Source organism: Biomphalaria glabrata, chromosome 8 (genome assembly GCF_947242115.1).
Source record: "Biomphalaria glabrata chromosome 8, xgBioGlab47.1, whole genome shotgun sequence".
Lineage (NCBI taxonomy): Eukaryota > Metazoa > Mollusca > Gastropoda > Planorbidae > Biomphalaria > Biomphalaria glabrata.
This window is the reverse complement of record NC_074718.1, coordinates 10,649,644-10,670,130: the sequence shown is the minus strand read 5'-3', so window position 1 is coordinate 10,670,130 and position 20,487 is coordinate 10,649,644. Positions and strand designations below refer to the sequence as shown.

Below are 20,487 nucleotides of genomic sequence, written 5' to 3'. Positions count from 1 at the left end.
ATATATGTTAGTTAAAACGTTAACGCTCTTTTAGGTTAGCAACGCACTATAATCTCAATGACAATCATTAGAAAATATAAATTGAAAGATGGTAGTCATTACTAGGTGCAACCGTGGGAGAAGCTTTAGTTCCCTCACACCCCCCCCCCTCCAGAACAGACCTTACATTTTTAATTTTTGTTTTCTTTTCTGGCGGCGTATTTTAGTGAAGAAATTACACAAGGTGTATAAAATATGCCAGTAATATAAATTATATATCACATGTTGAATTAGTATATCAAGTCGACCCCCCCTCTCTAATGTAATATAAATCATAATCTCAGACAGTAGCAGATAACCCCTTTCCCTATTGATGTGTAGTGGAACCAGAGCACAATTAGTTTGCTATGTCACGATATTAGATGCACTATTAAAAAAAGAGTTACATTGCTTCCCACGCTCTTTCAATATAAACCAAATAAAATAATTCATTTTTATGATTATATCTTTGGAGGATTTTTACCTTTTGTATCTAAAATATGAACCGTACTTGCACTTATTATATATACGAAAAAAAAAACAAGACTCATAAAAATGAAGTAATTTTTTTTTTCAGATACTCACGTAAATTAATCACACAAGCACGACAAAAACTGGATCAACACAGAAATGAACAAAGCTTCAACCCAGAAAAACACAACTTGCTGAATTCCTTACTATCTGACAAATCATTAGACGACGAGTCAGTATCCCAAATCCTGGAGTCATTGTTTATTGGAGGCACAGACTCGGTAAGCTTTCAAATACACAACTTTAGTAATCATCTTTTTTTTTTTTTTTGAAATAACGTCTGTATTTTATAAAGACAAAATCTATCTATTTATAGCTTTAGACCTTGTATACAAATCTTCAATAGATAAAAATGTATAATTTATTTCATAATATGAATTTATTATTGAGGTGCTCGACATTCGTATCGATTTTACAATGTAAACACTGTCGCATGGTCTACTAATGCTTTTTAGCGCCCTCGAAAGGGGAAAAGACGTCTGTCCCGTTTAGATCTCGTAAATTAGAAAAGGTATTGAAAATCCGATATAATATTTTAGATCTTTCAAAGCTATGATTCAACGGCTACTGTTTTTTTTTCTTTTCTGAAAACGAAAAATCTAATTTCTAAAATCACTTATGCAAGCATTTTTTTCCCTAAAAATACACCATTTTTACAACTATTCACTATTAATAGTAACAAACACCTAAGTGTCTTCCGTATTGATCAGTCATCGTAGTATATATATATAAGTGGAGCAAAATTTAAAACAATATTAATAAGTAGTTTTTCATAGTATCGCTTCAATTGCAGGAGTGCGATTCCGCATCCCTAAAATGTTTTTCTTGATACTTAAATTAGAGATTGACCCTTTACAAAACAATTAGATCAAGTGGATAATCATTACAAGACATTAGTTAGGACATGTTCACTTATATCTTCACATTTACTTTAACCTATCCCTTGGTCTGCTAGACCGTTGGGGCACTACACAAGATCTGTCAACCTTCTTTCTCCATTCCTCTCTGTCATTTGCCTTTGATAGAATTTCATTCTGTTATTGTTTCTGAAAATATTGAATACCTGACCTTTTACCTGCCATAGGTGGACCACTTCGGGGTCCGATTTTGAGTTTGTGTTTCAACACAAGCTGTCCTTTTAACCTTGTTATTTTGTATTTACAGACAGCCGGGTCAATAGCTGCCCTGTTCTATAATCTGGCTAGAAATCCGGACAAGCAAGACAAACTTGCAGCAGAAGTGAAACAATGTACTGGTAGCGCCAGTGAAGTGACACCGGAAATGATCAGCAGGATGCACTATTTGAAAGCCTGTGTCAAAGAGTCATTTAGGTTAGATAGAAGCAGGTCACAGCTCTAACTGGCAGTTCCAAATGTAAAATACAAATAGTATGCAGGTTATATTATATTCAGAAGCGCTTTGCTTCCGAACCGGGGGTTCCGGGTTCGAATCCTGGTGACGTCTTGGATTTTTAATTTAGGGATCATTGGGCGCCTCGGAGTCCACTCAGCTCTAATGGGTACCTGACATTCACTGGGTTGTGCTGGCCACATGACACCCTCATTAACCGAGGGACACTTAAACAGATGAACTTTACTTTATCTGCCCCATATATTGCAAGGTCTGAAAGGGGAATTTTAACTTTTCTTTTACTATTTTATGATATGCTCATATAGTATATGATAATAACTTATATATGCCCTATAAGAACTATTTTAATGAAAAAATAGGAGGGGGGATTAATTAGACCTCTGGGGTACTGGAAAAAGTCTACATGGGGTCGTAAAAAAATAATTAAAGATGGTAAAGAATTTATTCTTTCCTAATTAGGTTGCATTACTGATATATCCAAAATACAAATAATTAACGACTGTTATATAGATAGTAAAATGATACTTGCAAACAACCAATATCTTATGTCGCAAATTAATCAATGCACCACATACAAAAATAACTTTAATAATTATTTCAGCTTAATTGAACTTATTCTTATCAATACACAAATATCAAACACAGTGTTGTCTTGATCTCACTCATCTAGGAAGTACTTTGTGTCTTTACTTTCTCATGTTGTTAATCTTTATGGATTTATTATGTTCCATTATAAACTTTTCAAATCTGTTGCCTCCCTTGGATAACAAGGAGTGTGATTTGTGAATATAGCTGGTTGTCTCCCTTAGATTATATCACCTTGCAAGTACATTGTACTTTGTTTTAAGAATACGTGTATGATTTGTTGTCTCTCTTAGATAACGTTATCCCGCGAGTAAATATTTAAAATACATTTGTTGTCTCCCTTAGGTTACATTACCCTGCAAGCACTGTATTTCGAGTCTTATCCAAAGACATAGTTGTGTCTGGATACCATGTACCAGCCGGGGTAAGTAGAAGTCTTTAGTTTGTTTTTAATTTATTAGGAATTAGTAAAAGACTATAGTTAAGTCTCCCTAGAGTATTGAGTAAGAAGTCATTAGTAAAAGTATTTAGCATAGTCTCACTAGAGTATTGGGTAAGATGTTATTAGTGGACATCCTTAGCATGGTCTCACTAAAGTATTGGGTAAGTGAAAGTGTTAAGTTTGCCAAGTCAAAAGTGTGGGTGATAATATGACATGAGAAAGAGTCGACAGTACAGCGACTCACTAAGGGGCGTGCTGGCTGAGTAGTGAAGCGCTTGGCTTTGAACCGAATGGCCCTGGAGTAGAATCACGCGAAGAGAAGGATTTTTGTTACTTTTCTGGACTCCTCCCAATGCCATAGGTACCTGATAACAGTTCGGGAAAGTAAAGGTGATTGGTCGTTGTGTTGGCTACAAGACACCTTCCGTCGTAGAAACAGATGACCTTTACACCATCTGTACTATAGATCACTGTGTGAAAAGGAAAACTTTATTTTACTTACAAGGACACACCAGCTTGAAGTTTTCTTAATGTGACATAAACACAAATATGTTAAATTTTAATTATGCCCGCTAGTTCTGTAGGCAGGGGAAACACGTATGTCATTTTAATACTACATATCCTTCAGGTAGCCTACACGTAGCCTTCAGGTAGCCTACAGTATACAAACAGTTCATTAATTTACGTTTCAGGTTCAGATATTTCTGATGAACGCTCTGACATGTGAGCACCACTTTGAGAACCCTCGCCAATACCTTCCTGAGCGATGGATGCGATCTTTTGAAGGACACCTGGGAGATTCCATTCCCAAAAATGCAGTCTTACCATTCAGTATGGGGCCTAGAAATTGTATTGGCCGACGCTTCGCAGAACAAGAAATATATTTATCAGCCATCAAGGTTTGGATTTGAGAGCTTTTAATTGGCTGTAAAAACAGAGAGTGTCCTATAGTAGCTGATTACTGTTAGATATTTGACAACAAACTTCACTTAGACAAAAAATTTTAATTTATTAGAAAGCTAATAAGATTTTATACAGTAAGAAATACAATTTAAGTCAATTGACCATCACAGGGAAGATACAAGACAGCAATAAGTTACAGAGACAAGAACTCCTTTGCTCCTTTCGTAATAAAACCATTGAATACAATCCAACTCTCTGATTGTAAACTTCACATTCTATCGTTATAATGTTTTATGTGTAATAACCACTTATAAGACACACTTTCGTTGAGGATAACAAAGAAAGAATATTATTATGGAAATTGATTAATATTCATACTAAGTGCCAGAGTCAAGCTTGATTAACGGAAACCAAATTCACTGTAGTTTCTTCAACAGTGTCCACTTAAACATTTTCTGATGATTTGGCAGGTCTACAGCTTTACTGCCCTTTGATATGTAATAAGGATCTTCTTAGGAATTATTCATTATTATTATTATTAGTAGTAGTAGTAGTAGTATTTTTTTAAAATCTGAACTTATATCTATTTAATCTATTTATCAAACCTTACGTAGCAATGTTAAAACGAAATATAATTCAAACAATTGAATACGCTATATACTAAATATAACAAACATTATATAAGAAATACTTTTTTAAAAACAAAAGCTTATCTAATGTGAAAAATAGCAAAATTACCGCCATATGTTTCAATAATGCTAATCAAATCAAATTAATCAATCACTGCTAATTGATTAACTAGTTTGGTAATTTTTTTTTTATTGATTCGTCAAGTGTATTCTCATCAGCTATTAATAATCGCGCAAAGTTTTAACTTAATCCGAGAATGAGAAAAAACGTGTTCAAAACTTGTACCAGACAAACAGACGGAGTGAGTTTATATACGCTTTTAAACAACTTGAGAATCAGTGAACAAATATTGTAGACGGACTGAACAAGGAGGATATTTGTGTTGACCTGACCAGTTCAGTTTCACTTTGAACTCGAGACAAAATATAAGTATTTGAATGCAGCAAGTGCAATAATGAGAAGATGACTCCTTTTTTTTTTTCCTTTTTTTTTTTTTCAGGTTCTTCAAAAGTTAAAAATTGGAATAGCTGACGAGTCACGTGATGTGAAATTTGTGTATAGAATATTTCTTCAGCCCGAGCAACCGATACAGTTTACGTTTACAAAGAGAAGTGAAGGGATGTAACTCTTACTCCTATACATGGACACGAATCAAAGTGTGAATGGATTCGACCTATCTCTACAGAGAAACATTTTAAAACAATTTGTGCTAAGATAGAAAATAGGAAGAAAAAAAAGTTTCAGAATATGATAATAGTATTTTAAAAAATCTAGATATCAGACCTTGCGATCTATATGGTAGATGATCCTATGGCCTACGTTTGAGGAGGGTGTCATGTGGCCAGCACAACGAGTCAGGTACCTTTTAGAGTTTGGTTTGAGTTAAATCATCCTCAAAATCGAGACCCGGGACATCCCGATTCGTAAGCCGTACACTTGTGTGACCTATCACTCAACCACTAAATCGTCATGTATTAAAATTTTAGGATAGTTTCTTGGTGATTGATTCAATAGAAACAGTAAATAAAAGATAGAATGGATGCCAGCTATTATTTAATTAGTAGTGTTTCCGCCCTAGTTAATATGGATGCCAGCTATTATTTAATTAGCGGTGTTCCCGCCCTAGTTAATCTGGAGTCGTGAGTCTTATTATCCGCCAAAGTTTGAGTTGTTAGATAGGTAAATATTTAAAAGCATATACTAAAATTAATTTAATCATTCATGCAAACATTTTTGAAAAAGATAACTTTCGTACAAATATCTGGCCTAGTGTGTGATTGTGTGTGACTTGATAATAACGAGTAAATCAATCGGTTACTTGCGTTTTGAGCTGTTACAATGGAAGTGCCATTACTTCTTGTTGTGTATTGAATGCAATCATTTATTTCTTTTATTACACTGTTTTTATATAACATTTTGAGGACATTCTCCAGAATCTCTTGCTGCACTGTTGTATTGCGTTGTTGGAAAGCTACCAAAGATCTTCAAACATTGCGTTCAAAAGTAAATGAAGTTGTGTCCCAAAGACAAGACTGTCCATTCTGTTCTTAAAGGTTTAGTCCCAGGCGCTCTAAGTCATTGAGCCTTTTGATGAGGAGCTGACAAATAGACTGCTCACTTGTGTACAATATTTGTCTTTGATTTTCTCCTCTCTTAAGTATGTGAAGTATGAGCTAGTCATTTCCTCCATGTAAGGCCCCCTTTTATTATTTTACCTATCAAATTCCATGCTTTGGTTCAATTAAGGCAAGCCGAATGCCTTAAATATACACCTCACCTAATTAATATTTGATTTGTTAAAAGCATAAAGTACTTTCAAACGTGGTGGGTATAAATTGTTTTTTTCAATGACTATTATCACCAATCTGTATACACATAAGTGCTACGCTTTATGATTATCAATTTCGTATTTTTGATAGATCTTTGAGTCTGTTGAACTCTTTTTTTAATAATCTTTCTTTTTCCTTTGACATTGCTGATGAATTTAATCTAACGCTTATCGGCAAGAGAATAATAAGAGATTTGTATTATTTTGTTATTGGTGCCATAAGATCTGAGAACAATGAAGTAATGGATTGTTTCTAAGAACAGCCTTGACTTACTTGACTGACATGATTAACTTGACTGATACGATTAACTTGACTGAAATGATTAAATTGAATGCCATGTCTAACTTGACTGACATGAGAGGTGACTGCTGTTAATTGTACTTATTCTACAAAGATTTTGTATTATTCTTGCCACTAGATCCTCAGCTTGTTTACTAAGTTGTATGAGGCAATGCCAAATGTATTTTTTTTGGTTCACACATACCGTCCACTGTTGCCCAGCTACTGACATAAATATTTGTATTGTATTTGACAATTCCGTTTGGTTTTGTGAACAATATTTGTGGTCCCATTTACATGGAAAATATTTTGTAATATAAAAATAGTTTTGTGAAAATGAATAAAAAATAAATACTATTTGAGTCAATTTTATTTTGTTTTTGTTTTTTTTTATTTACAAATGTATCAATTCTACCAAATTGACATTTATAATTCAGTCTGGATTATCCAAAAAGACTGGTCATATATAAATAGTTGTCTTCAGAACGGCATGAAATGTAAGGTTACAATTGGTAAGATCTGAGAAAATTGGAGTAATGCATTGTTATCATTTATAACGGATTGTTAAGAAACATGAACAACAGCCGCAGCAGAGTTTATAATGTATGTTTCCATAGATACCCCTTCTGATTTTATTACAAAAAAAAAAGGTAAAGTTCCCCTTTCATAAAGCAGATGAGGTAAAGGCAGTGTTGTCCATATGAATGTTATTACCATGTAGTAAAGTTCCCCTTTCAGACCTAGTATGTAAAGGTCATCTGTTTCTGTGGCCTACGGTTAACGAGGGTGTCATGTGGCCAGCACAACGTCCAACCGCCTTTACTTTTCCCCAACGAATGTCAGGTACTCATTAGAGCTGGGTGGAATCAGAGGCGCCCAAGGATACCAAAATTAAAAATCACAGTCTTCACCAGGATTCGAACCCGGGACCCCCGGTTCAGAAGCCAAGTGCTTTACCGCTAAGCCACCGCGCCTCCATTACCATGGGAATCCCATTGGAAACGTCCCGTGGGATGGCATGGGACAGCACACATTTGTATTTCCCATGGTAGTCGATACTTGATATTGTAAAATAAATTTAGGCTGAAATTTGCAGTCATCGTGTAACTGAATGGTGCTAGGAGAATGATTTCGAGTCTAAAGAATAATTTAGGTTTACCCAGGTTTTTTAAAGTCTCTGTCTAGGTTTTCTTAGTTTATCGAGCGGTACAATTGCCAGACTGGCACATTGCGCATGGGCATGGCTTGGCGATTTTCAATCTGGTGTAATTTGTTTTTTGCTGAATTTCATTCTGAACTGCTAATTTCTAAATAATTTGTGAAGGCAGGAAGACAGTCACTTGAAGTTACGTTGTTACTGAGTACAGGCTGTGTAAACGTAGCAACCCCAAATGGCCAGAATGATTACTGCATTATCACACTTAGATTATACTTTTGAGTGTTAAAAGTGAATACATTTTGTCGTTGTGCATGTCTGTTTGTACAAGTTGTCCTAGTTAGTAGACACTAGACCTAAACGTCCATACATTTAATGAACTGTATTCCATATTAATACTATAATGACAATGGCATGGGATGAGATGGATGGGATAGACATAAACTGCCATATGATAGAAAAATATGTCCAATGGACAACTCTGTGTGTAGGTCATCTGTTTCTGTGGTCTACGATTAACGATTCTTTTACATGGTCAATGGGAAATTATTTTTTTGCAATGCAAAGTTTATTTAATCATCTTTTCACTTTGTTTATTAAATTGTTCGGGCTTCAGATAGTTGGCTTATGTACCAGTTTCCCAAAATAGGGTTTTGTCTTCTATGATAGTTGCGGCAGTGAATGTATATAACAATAGAATCAAAATTGAAAATTCTCTCAGAAATGCCAAATAAAAACATCTGTTATCTCCCCTATTTATAACAAAAGCTTTTCATGCCTTAAACTGTAAGTGATATCTAGGGATCAGCAGAAGATCGAATGGTAAAGGCAGCAGAGGTGCTCATCCATGACATCCTGCACAACGAAATATACTTACAATTTTCAGTTATTTATTAGGTCGGTTCTGCATATTGTTAGTCACTTCCACGCTGTGTATTACGCAGATAAGTCAAACGCAGGTAACACTCAAATAATGAAATCCAATAACCCATTCGAATGACCAACAATATAAGTTAATCGACGCTGATACTGAATGTTGAACAATAAGTTGAATAACCACGAAGGGAACCGTCGAATCTCGTCAAGCTAAATTTCTGCGTTCATAAAAAGCTTCTCTCTCTAAAGCCGTCAAAAGAAATCTGCTTAAATTGGTTTATATTTCGCTATTCTTCCTCAAAACCTAGTCTTGTTTTTACTAGTCGCGTCATTGTCTCTAGGTCAAAACTTTCCCCAATTTACGAAACAAATAATGAGGTTATAACCATATAGACTGGCCGATAAAAGAGTTTTATGAAACGAAAATTTGTGACTTGCTATTTTGTGTACTTTATTATACAGCAGTGTAGTTTTGTTTAATCTCTAAGACTGAAGATCGTGCAACTTTTCAGAATTCGGAAATCCGACAAAAATAGATATACATGTTTTCAAGTTACATGAAGTTATTTCCTTTTTTTCAGTCTATATAAATTATGTCTATGTCCATAACAATATATAATGAACTTCTTAGGATCTTAACACAATTAGCATTTGAAATGTTACGTTCATCCACAAAAAAAAAACAAAAAAAAACAACAACATAATTATTAATAACAACAGTACAACAGGTAGAAAAAAAAAATTAAATAGTATTTTTCTTGTACAGTGAGATGTTTAATTCTCTAAACAATAAAGTTTACATGAGTTGTTTTTTTTTAAGAAAAAAATGTTCACAGTTTTGCTGATAAAATACAAAATGTAAAAACATGAATTCTTGAATTATGTGAATGTTAGAGAAACAAAATGATATCATGGGCAGTAATGGTATGGCTTGGGCCAGCAACATCATTGTCTAGCAACATTAGTATATATATAAACTATTTATGAGAAAAACATGTTGCATTATGTATGGCACATTGGAAACATAAGTAGCAATGCACATAGTCCAGTGAACTGAATAAAAAGATATACTATCAGTGTATGAAACAATACAACGAAATATTAAAAATGGAATGTCGTTATAGAAAGACGAATTATAGCTCGTGGTATTTGAAGATAGCAGCTTTATTATACAGCTAAGCGTTTAAGGTTAACACGGTTAGGAAGTTAGGTGTTAAAATCAGTATTTTCTGGCACTTGTTTCGTTAAATCTTTCAAAAAAGATTGTTGTTTCCTTTTCTTTTAAATTGTGAAGCATAGTTTTTAGAGATTTTACATCAAGTGTTTCATCTTAGCTTACAGCCTTATCTCGGTTTAGAAACGAGGCGTGTTTTCAATGGAAAGAAATCACAAGTGGATGTACACAAATTTGTAACAGTACCTTCACTAATAGCATTGTGATGAAACGTCTAATGAATGCGTCCTTTGATTTAGAAACATATATATATATATACAGTGCTTTTTTTTGTAAAAAAAAACAAACTACAAAAAAAAAAAAAAAATAGGTACCGGTATTCAGTGATTAGGTGCTGGTACTCAGTGATGGATTGCCTAACGTTAAAATACAAGAAAAGTAAAAAATTTTTCCCACATTGAAAAAGGTGCTGGTACGCCGTTCTGGTGCGTAACGTCACAAAAAAGGCCCTGTATATATATATATATATATATATATATGGTTGTATACATTACTACCATCTACATTATTTGTTGACTCTATTGCAAAAAACAAGCAAAATATATAAAGACCAAAGCTAATGTAAAGGAAAGAACAAGAAAGTCGCTGCCATATAGCTCAAAACTGCAAGGTTTAACTCCTCTTTTTCTATATAAACAAAATCAATTAACTACCAAAAATTGATTAACTAAATGGTTAATTTTTTTGATTGCTTCATGGATTCGTGTATTGTCATCGACTATGAATAATTGTACAAAATTTCAAATTGATCCGAGAATGGGAAGTGGGAGTAAAAATGTGTACAAAATGTGTACCAGACAGACAGACGGAGTGAGTTTATATATGCTTTTAAAAAAAAACAAAAAAAACTCTTATTCCTTTTTTATGAAAAATTGAAGTCACAAGTACACAAACACACAATATAATTTTTATAATCAAATTAGCTTATAAAGAAAATAACCTAGGAACCATGTCCTATATAATGGCCCTCTTGTTATAGATGTATGCTTTGTAACCTAATTAGTATTATCTTCTTGGCGTGAAGAGTGGGCTAAGATATGGAGAAATTGTGGTCAAACGTTGGCAGAAGGGTACTATTCCTTTTATACAATTGAAATACCTTGAAAATTAAAACGAAATGGGCCGAAAACTTATGAACAGTAACCACTGCAAGTTTGAGTAACTTTATTATCTTTTTTTTTTTTTTTCATTGTGTTGAGGGGTGGGCAGGAGTGTCGTTGTCACATTTCCGGTGTGGCAAGTTTGGAACCAAAGCTGAACTACTGGTCGGAATTGCACAGTCCACAGCAACACTTGCAGAACTCAAAGCAATCTGGAAAGATAAAGGCATAGACTTTGACACTGAAATCAGACTGATGCCATCCCTGGTCTTTGCCACATTTTTATATGCTTGTGAGTCTTGGATGCTGACTGCAGATCTCGAGAAGGGAATATTAACAATGGAATTGAGGTGCTAAAGAATTGCATACAAAGACCGCATCACAAACGAAGAAATTAAAGACAATATTAGTAGAGAATGGACCCCACGATGACCTGTTAACTACTGTCCAAAAAAACGTAAAGATCCTTAAGGCTTGAAAGGACCTTCCTACAGGGAACAGTAGCAGGAAAAGACGAAGAGGCAGACAGAGAAATTTATGTGAAGACACTATAAAAGAATGGACGGGCCTGTCATTGAAAGAGATTCTATCCAAGTCAAAACACAGAGAGGGAAAGAAAATCAACAGATATTGTGTGGTGCCCCAACGGTCCAACAGACTAAGGAATATGTGAAAGTCAAGATAGTTTGGAGTTTGGACTAAATCCACAAAACAACCAAGTCATACTGACCACTTAACTGTCAAGTTGAAGCACCACAAACGACCCGATTCATGAGGCTGAGCTGCGGACGATTATAAGGACAATAATCGAAGTGAAAGAAATTAAAATACTTTCTATTCCTGGAAACGAAACAGGAAGAGAAAGAACATTTCAATCACTTTTTTTAATTCAGTCATAGAATTGATTTAAAGGGATCCTATGGCTGCCAATATATAAGCTTTATAAGAGCACACAAACAGTACGTGTGTGTGTTGATTGATCTACTTGTTTTTTGTTTTTTTTTCAATTAGACTTCCGACACTAGCCATTCCTACTATTTAGGTACCCTTCGTGACAAGGGGAATCAATAATTTCAAGATGAACTGTGAATCTAATATATAAAGAAAGATTAAACATATTTGGAGCACTAACTTTACTAATCACTATAAATATTAATTAAATAATCTCAATCTCTATTGCAGTTCAAAAAATTATAATATAATTATAAATTATTTAAAAAATATAATAGAATCATTAACAAAAATCAGCCTAAATAAAAAATGAATTTAAAAGATTATTTTAAATATATGAAAGGTGAAATTTCACAATTGCATTGTATTGTATATTATATACAAGTTGAATTAAACTCATAGCATAGTTTTTAAGATGTAGTTGAATTACCTTATACGAGTACGTGTTATTGATTTAAACAAATATAAATATGCATACAGAGTAATAAATTCGATATAGATGAAACTGAATTATCCGAGTAACAAATGTGTTTGCCTTTCGTGAGAGATCACTACAGGAAATGTGTTTTGATGTGCATTGTATTAAAATGTATCGCCGAGTAGAGAAAGGACCACACCAAACATTGGCTGCTGACCAAACGAAATGGCTGAGTAAATATTAGCGAGAACTAAAAGTAAAACAAAACAAATGATTGTATAAATATAGAAACCATAAATATTTGTGATCACATGACAAATATACTTCATTTATAGTAATTTACACTTTGCCATTGCAATGAATTATATGGTGTAGGCCCTATATAAAGTTTTGCATATATACATACTTATAAAGCCTTTCTGTTTACAAAATGTATAACTATTATATAAATATACAAGGCGACCACTGAATGGATCATACAGACAAAGGGAAATGTACATTTGTCGTGCGAATAAACACCGCAGTGTAAGGCGTGTTTACACAACCACAAATAGTATGATCATTGACCGTCTGATGAATGCAGATAGATTTAACAAGAGAATTTTTATGAATATAAATTTAAAAAAAAACGACAACAATAATAATAGGTCTAACAGCTTTACATGTGATGTTTACAGTAAGGAACCTAACAGCTTTACATATGATATGTAAGAGACGTTAAAAGCTTTACATGTGATATCTACGGTACGAGATCAAACAGCTTCACATTAAATATCTACATCAATAGACCAAACAGCTTTACATGTGATATCTACGGTACGAGATCAAACAGCTTCACATCTACAGCAATAGACCTAACAGCTTTACATGTGATATCTCTCCCAATGGTGTATTTTAAAGGGCAGTAAACTGACCAGTTTGGCCTGAAGGGAATGTATAAGACAACGCTGCCTAACTCTGTGGCATTTTACGTCTCGAGAGACGATCTTTTCCTTGGCCACATCTCAATGCTACCTTTCAGGGTAACAATGGAGCAACATTGAGATAGTGTTCTCATTGTCTCTCGATTCAACATGTTTTAGTACAGGGTACCCTTAGCCTTTTAGTGTCTAAACGCCCTTACCAAAGCTTCTTTAAGGGGAGGGGTGTTATGTAGTGTGTGTATCAATAGGCGTCATGGAGTGTGTGTGTCTATTGGTGTTATGGAGTGTGTGTGTCTATAGTGACGATGGGAAGAGGTTAGCAATGGCTTGTGTATGATGCAAGATAGGTGGCGATGTCGTAACTGGTCTTAGTTAGGGGAGGCGACTCCAGAACGTGATAGTAGAATGTGTTACGGTAGTGAGTTAGATTTTCATAAAAAAAAATAGTATTACCAAAGACTAGTACATTTACTTTTATCTCATCTCATCTTAATGTTGTCTATATTATAACAAAAGTTATGCTTAGCATTGGTCACTAGAAAGTTATACAAGTTGTTTGAAGTTTTAAAATGTTATACGTCTACAACGGTTTAGTTGTCTACCAGCAGTTTGGTGCTGAAAGTCAACTACCGGAAACAACAAGGGGCGAGGGGGGGGGGTGTGACTTAACGAACAATTACCTTACTTAAACAAAGATAAGTATTACCGTGCTATTGAAACTTAAGGAAGGCATTTAAAGAAACTTTTAAAAACTTAAACATGTGATCATTCATGCGTTTCTCATTATATCTTACGAGACGAATACAACAATATTGGAATGTTTATTTAACTGGATTTCATCAATAAATAAACCCATATACATCCGGCTCTGAACAATATCTGTTTCATTTGCTGCTTTTAGTTCAATGTACATGCTTTATACGTGGGTTTTGATTGAGTCTTTTATTTTCTCTATGTATGGCCGTGCTATCAAAATATAGCTGTATGTTGTACACAATAAAAAAAATCTTTCCAAATTTCGAATATTTTTTTTTACTTTAGATAAAAAGAAACTTAAATTAAGATCAAGCCTTAAAAATTATTGATATTTACTCTCTACTTCCATAAGAATCGTATTTTTACTTATAAATGAAGTAAGAACTATAGATGAATATTAACAAATATAATATCAACGTAAAAATGTTGTTTTGATTATTTTCTTAAACTCAGTTTGAACGTATCGTCTAATTAAACATTTTAAAACATTTGTTTAATAAGATAGCAGGCTTTTTGTTATTAAAGCTTTCTCTAAAAAACATATGCATAATAAGAGAAGTTTAAAAAGAATATATCAAAATATTAAAATATCGTATTTAAACATGTTAGGCGGATATTGCCTACCAATGACAGAGAGTTGTAAAAATTAAACAGGAGAAAAATGTGACTTGCTATAAACTGGCATTCACTCTCAATGCATACAGATTCTTTTATTGACAGTATAAAATAATGTTTGATAAGAAATATTATAATAATACAATAATATAAAAATACAAGTGAAAATATCAGAACCATCATTGAATGGAACAAGGCCAATGACACTAGCTCCAGCTGAACATTTCGGACTTACATAGGTCTCACTAACGACATGAGGAGGCGCAAAACCCTAGTGCACGGCCCTGAGGCCCCTGGATGACAAAAGTGGTCATCATCGAACCACGATGGACGAACTCTCTATATATATATAAACTCATGTAGAGCAATGGATATTTGTTTCTTATTTCGACATTTGATTGATATGATGTTGAATTTATAACAAGATTATAATGATGCATATATATCCCGAGAATTAGACTGTTAAAAAAAGAACAGTGCAAGATCAAATTTAATTGATTTTTACAGGGGCGGGGAAAAAAAGGGGGGGGGGAGTGAGGAGAAAGGAAAAAAAAAACTTGTAATGTCTCCAGACCGGGGACTTTTGTTTAATAGATTTTATATAGAGCATCTATATGCGATATGGTCCAATCTCTTTTGGGGACCTGTTTAGTGGGACGGGGAGCCTTGGGGAAGGTTTCCATTCTGCCTTTAGGCGCTCGGTAAACACAACTCTGAGTCAGGATTAGAATTCGAGTCCACTTGTTAGGTGGTCAGGCCGTAGCCAAGCGGCTTTGGCCTCTCAGCCACACATCCCTTCAATTTCTTTAAAATTTAAAACAATGTCGGTTACGCCTTTGATTAAAACAATAGAAATTTCTGATAGTAATGGTCCAAAATAACGAAATACAACATTTCATATAGTGAGAAGGCTAAAAAAAACCCCATTATATCTGAGAAAAGACAAAACAAACATTTGTGTAGGAATCCGTTTCCAAGGCATCACAGTAGGTTATCACGAGTGAAGAAAACATGTTTGTAACAACAGCATCGAGAAGAAAACAATGAAGATGTGCATAGCCAATAGTGTTGATCTCTAGGCATTAAAAGATATTCACACTATGTCTAGTACAACTCGGTTAAAGCAGATAGCTGGTATTACTATTATTCATGTTTACATTACCCTTTTCAGGTCAACGTTTTGAATTCTACAAGAGTTCTGTCCCATTCTTTTAGTTTCTAGCCATCAGAGGCACCTCATCTGGCCTGTTGTTCGCTCAACTCTTATGTAGTTCAATTTCAGTTGTTTCTCCCTTTTTTCCGTCTCCTGGAACTGTACCTTGTAGGATGGTCCACTCCTATCTTCATTTTGTCTAGCTTTAATTAGTGGTTAACAATGCAATAATTGCTAAAAATAAAAGATAAAGAATAGTAAGGGAGATAACAAAATATTTTAAAGCAAAGTTACCGTAGTTAGTATAGTCATCAGATCAGAGTATATATGTAAATAGTTGAAAAAAGTTGAATTCACTAACAAAAACTTACAAAAGAGTAAAATATTATACATAAAATACATATGACATAGAGCATCGGTATAGTTCCTTAAAAATTTTAAATCACAATCATAATTTTATATGGCACATTTTTGTTCCCCAACTTGTTTACGGACAACTACATATAATTAGAATCAACCTAGATAACCAGTTGACCTCCTGCAATCACAAATCACCATTGCAATATAAATTAAAATACGAATAAGGTGACAATGTGATCATATTTAAAAAAAAAAAACATTATAAAGAAAAAAAAATGTCTGTACAAAATACAACAAAATATTGAGAACACAAGATCGGTACAATGGCACATGAGATATGAAAACAATTTGTATTCAACACCAAACATTCCCAGGGTTACTAGAAAGAGAATTACTTCCAAATTGCCTTGCAATTCAAGTCTCTTCATATCTCTTCATAGGAAGCGAGTAAAGTAAATCTCTTTGCGATAAGTTGGTCAATGTGGCCAGCACAATGACCATCCGCCCTTACTTAACGTCTGGTATTACTGTTGAATGGACTAAGATCCCTCTGTTCCAGTTGTAAGCCACGAGTTCTCAAGCCACCACACCCCCATGAAACCAATTCTCTTTAAGCTGTCACAAAAACTGAAATCCAAAATCCAACCTATATAATTAGTTATAATTAACCTCGTTTATTGCATACAGGGCCGATAACTTGAAGGGACGCCCATGAAAGATAAATTGCGGGGGGGGGGGGGGGGCTTTTATTTTATAACACTACTAATGTATTTAAAGCTAATTTTTAAAAGGAGTCCCACAATCAAACCATAATACCTGATACGTATTTATCGATATTATTCTTTTATAGAAATTGTTTTTAATGCATACCAGGGAGGTAAGGAATATTAGATAAACTATACAAATGTATAAGTTATATCCCTTGATAATATTTGCCAAATAAATAAGAGCTATTCCATATCCAAAGTTCACATGAAAGAGAATTAACAGTATCAATAAGAAGGGTGTGTGATGGGATGAGGAATGAATGTTTCAGTCCGAAATTTATCAATGAATAAAACTGTAGCGTAGAAAAATGATTGCATTACAAATACGTAGTTTACTTTGGCAAGAAGCAGCGAATGCTAAATGAAAAATATATTTCTTGAAAAAGTAGTCAGTCTATACTGAGCCATTCTGAATGAGTTGGGTTTTTTTCTTTGAGATTCATTAACACTTGTAGATCTAGAGATGTTATCCTAAGTGGTACATTTGGATCAATCTAGTTTTCGGTAAGTGAATTGAAGCGGCCTTTTCGGTTCAACGAATGTTTTGTAAATAAATTCCATGTTCCGAGACTCTGGCGGTAATTCTATCCTAGTCTTTTGAAGCACCTGAAAGCAGATGGAATAAGATAATCTGTAGACATGCAAGCAACTTAAATAGTACTTATAATATTTTTGTATCCATTATCCACACTTTGTCTTACAATTTGTGCATTACACACAAAAAAAAACAACAAAAAAACAACAACACAACACTGATGTAAACATATTTAGCAAATGATAAGGCCCCTCTTTCGGATTATACGATTCATGGTGCTGATTACATAAAGCGTATTTAGTTCTATAGCAGACGACTAACGAGGGTGTCATGTGGCCAGTACAACCACCAGCCGCCTTAACTTTGCAGACACATGTCAGGTACCCATTAGAGTTTTGCGCATCCAGGGCATCTTTAAAATCCCAAAGTTCATAGGTGCAGTTCTCAGCAGGATTTGGACAAGAGGCCTCTCATTTCGGAAAACAAGCACATTACCATTCTCCATCACGGCCATGACAGAACATGCAATCTATTGATCAACCTGTGAGACTTCGTCATGTTCTGACAATGATCCAATTGGTCGAAATGGACAAATGATTTGATTGCTAGAAGAAATTGTTTTAAAAAGCCTGCGACTTCTTTAAGCACATAAGAAGCACTGACACTGACAAAAAATCTAAAACCGTTTGCATAAAAATAAGGTAAATAGTTATCTCCCTTACTAAATAGCCTCCCGTGATTCTAATTATTAATAGTAAATAGCTGTATAAACGGTGTATTTTTATGAAAAAACTGCTTGCATAGTTGATTTTGGAAATTAAAGTTTTCGCTTTCAGAAAGAAAAATGTACCCGTTGCATCAGAACTTTGAATGGTCTAAAATATGATTTTGGATTTTCAATATCTTTTCAAGTTTACGGGATCTAAACGGGACGGACGGACGGACAGACAGCTCAAACCAAACTAATATCGTCTATTTCGGGGGTTGCTAAAAATGGAAACCTAGTTTTGACATTGAAAAAGTGAGCTTGTCGACGGAAGTTGTAACGCATGTTTAAGTTTGTAAAAACGTTTTTAAAAAATAATAAAAAGAATTTAAAACTTGTAATATTTTATTCTAACTTATAGATTAAATGGGCATTTAAAAAAATCAGTTAACTATTTGCAATGCGTACACTCTTCAAACTCTTTTCGTACCCCTGGGGATACGCGTACCCCGCTTTGGGAAACAGTGATCTGTGATTGACAGTGACAATAATACATACAATAAATATCACATTAACATAAATGTACAGACCTTAATAGTTGCTAAGGAGATCATCTGAAGAGCAAGTCTTTTGCCAGCGCATTGCCTGGCACCGTGGCCAAATGGATTGGAGGCAATCAAAGGAATCTGTTCATTGTATTGCCCATCGTTTGACCTCAGCCAGCGCTCTGGTATGTACTGGTCAGATTGGCTGAAGTTGTGTTTACATGCTCGAAAGTAAGCTTGAAATATCGGTATCTGAGGTAAAAATACAAATCTATTCTAAGCTCAACTTGTACCTTTCTGTAGCACTCATTTTTTTTACAAAGCTTATATCAAGTCACTCTGTCCGTTTGTCTGTCTGGTAAAAAAAATTGTACACGTTATTTCTCTTTTACCCAAACTCGGATTTAATTGAAATTTCGTACTATTATTTCTTGTACTAGACAAACCAAGAATCATTTAATAAATTAACCAATTAGTTAATTGCTTATTGGGACAAGGGAGAAGTTTTACTTGACAGATGTAGTGGTATACGTTGAATTTGTCCCCTTGAGGAGGCTTGAACCCTGAGTTTAGTTATAAGTCGTACAACTTTTTTGTTTCAGGTATTTCAAAAGTGACCACGGTAATAATCGAATAGAAACACTTTTTTTTCTACCCCCACTCCCCCTTTTCTCAACTGGTCCAGACAAGTGATAGGATCATAGCGTACGTAGAAAGCTTGAAGCATGAAATGAGCTAAACAAAAAACAATTGGTAAAAATATTTCTAACCGCACAGATTTACCATTGTTAGTCTAGATCTATTACAAATTTAATTACTTGACTGATCCAAACTAATTGATACAATTACACTTCATATAAGCTTATTTTTTCTTAAGCATTTATTATGTTTTATGGAATAAAGTTTATTGCTTTTTTTCCCTCTCTTTGCTTTTAGTGTCTAAAGAATTGAGGTGTACTCTAACGCGGTTCGCTGTAATTTTATTACTATAAGCTACCATTGTTTTGCTATTATCTCATTTCTTAAGACAACTTCATCTACCACTCCAGTCCAACATAACCAACACCCTGTACGGCAGTGCTGATCAACTGAAGAAAACAGCACACTATTTTTCCTTGGCACAGTCTGCAAAAGAGCTGACAGCTCAGCAGCAATAAAGCTGGCTAGAAGAAGAAGAAGACAACTTCATTGATGTTAGATTGATGCAGAACATGTTTGTCACATGATGCAGAACACTTTTGTCACATGATGCAGAACATGCTTGTCACATGATGCAGAACATGCTTGTCACATGATGCAGAACATGCTTGTCACATGATGCAGAACATGTTTGTCACATGATGCAGAACATGCTTGTCACATGATGCAGAACATGCTTGTCACATGATGCAGAACATGTTTGTCACATGATGCAGAACATGCTTGTCACATGATGCAGAACATGCTTGTCACATGATGCAGAACATGTTTGTCACATGATGCAGAACATGCTTGTCACATGATGCAGAACATGTTTGTCACATGATGCAGAACATGTTTGTCACATGATGCAGAACGAGTTTGTCACATGATGCAGAACATGTTTGTCACATGATGCAGAACATGTTTGTCACATGATGCAGAACATGTTTGTCCCATGATGCAGAACATGTTTGTCCCATGATGCAGAACATGTTTGTCCCATGATGCAGAACATGTTTGTCCCATGATGCAGAACATGTTTGTCCCATGATGCAGAACATGTTTGTCACATGATGCAGAACATATTTGTCACATGATGCAGAACATATTTGTCACATGATGC

The 20,487-nt window shown here is 34.5% G+C and overlaps 2 protein-coding genes across 9 annotated transcripts in view; one reads left to right on the top strand and one right to left on the bottom strand.

Annotated features, from left to right (window-relative positions):
- Positions 1-6,960, top strand: part of LOC106061920 (probable cytochrome P450 CYP44) — a 49,912-nt gene extending 42,952 nt beyond the window's left edge. For both annotated transcript variants that reach the window (XM_056039736.1, XM_056039737.1), the window contains exons 6-10: positions 596-770; positions 1,714-1,880; positions 2,851-2,929; positions 3,640-3,846; positions 4,980-6,960. In XM_056039736.1, coding sequence (XP_055895711.1) covers positions 596-770; positions 1,714-1,880; positions 2,851-2,929; positions 3,640-3,846; positions 4,980-5,105 — 754 coding nt within the window. In that variant the 3' untranslated portion in view covers positions 5,106-6,960. The remainder of the gene's footprint in view (positions 1-595; positions 771-1,713; positions 1,881-2,850; positions 2,930-3,639; positions 3,847-4,979) is intronic.
- A 2,412-nt stretch (positions 6,961-9,372) lies between these two features.
- LOC106057733 (probable cytochrome P450 12a5, mitochondrial) overlaps positions 9,373-20,487 on the bottom strand; it is a 70,761-nt gene continuing 59,646 nt past the window's right edge. For all 7 annotated transcript variants that reach the window (XM_056037711.1, XM_056037707.1, XM_056037705.1 and 4 more), the window contains 2 exons: positions 18,729-18,935; positions 9,373-17,503 (listed from right to left, as the gene is read on the bottom strand). In XM_056037711.1, coding sequence (XP_055893686.1) covers positions 17,387-17,503; positions 18,729-18,935 — 324 coding nt within the window. In that variant the 3' untranslated portion in view covers positions 9,373-17,386. The remainder of the gene's footprint in view (positions 17,504-18,728; positions 18,936-20,487) is intronic.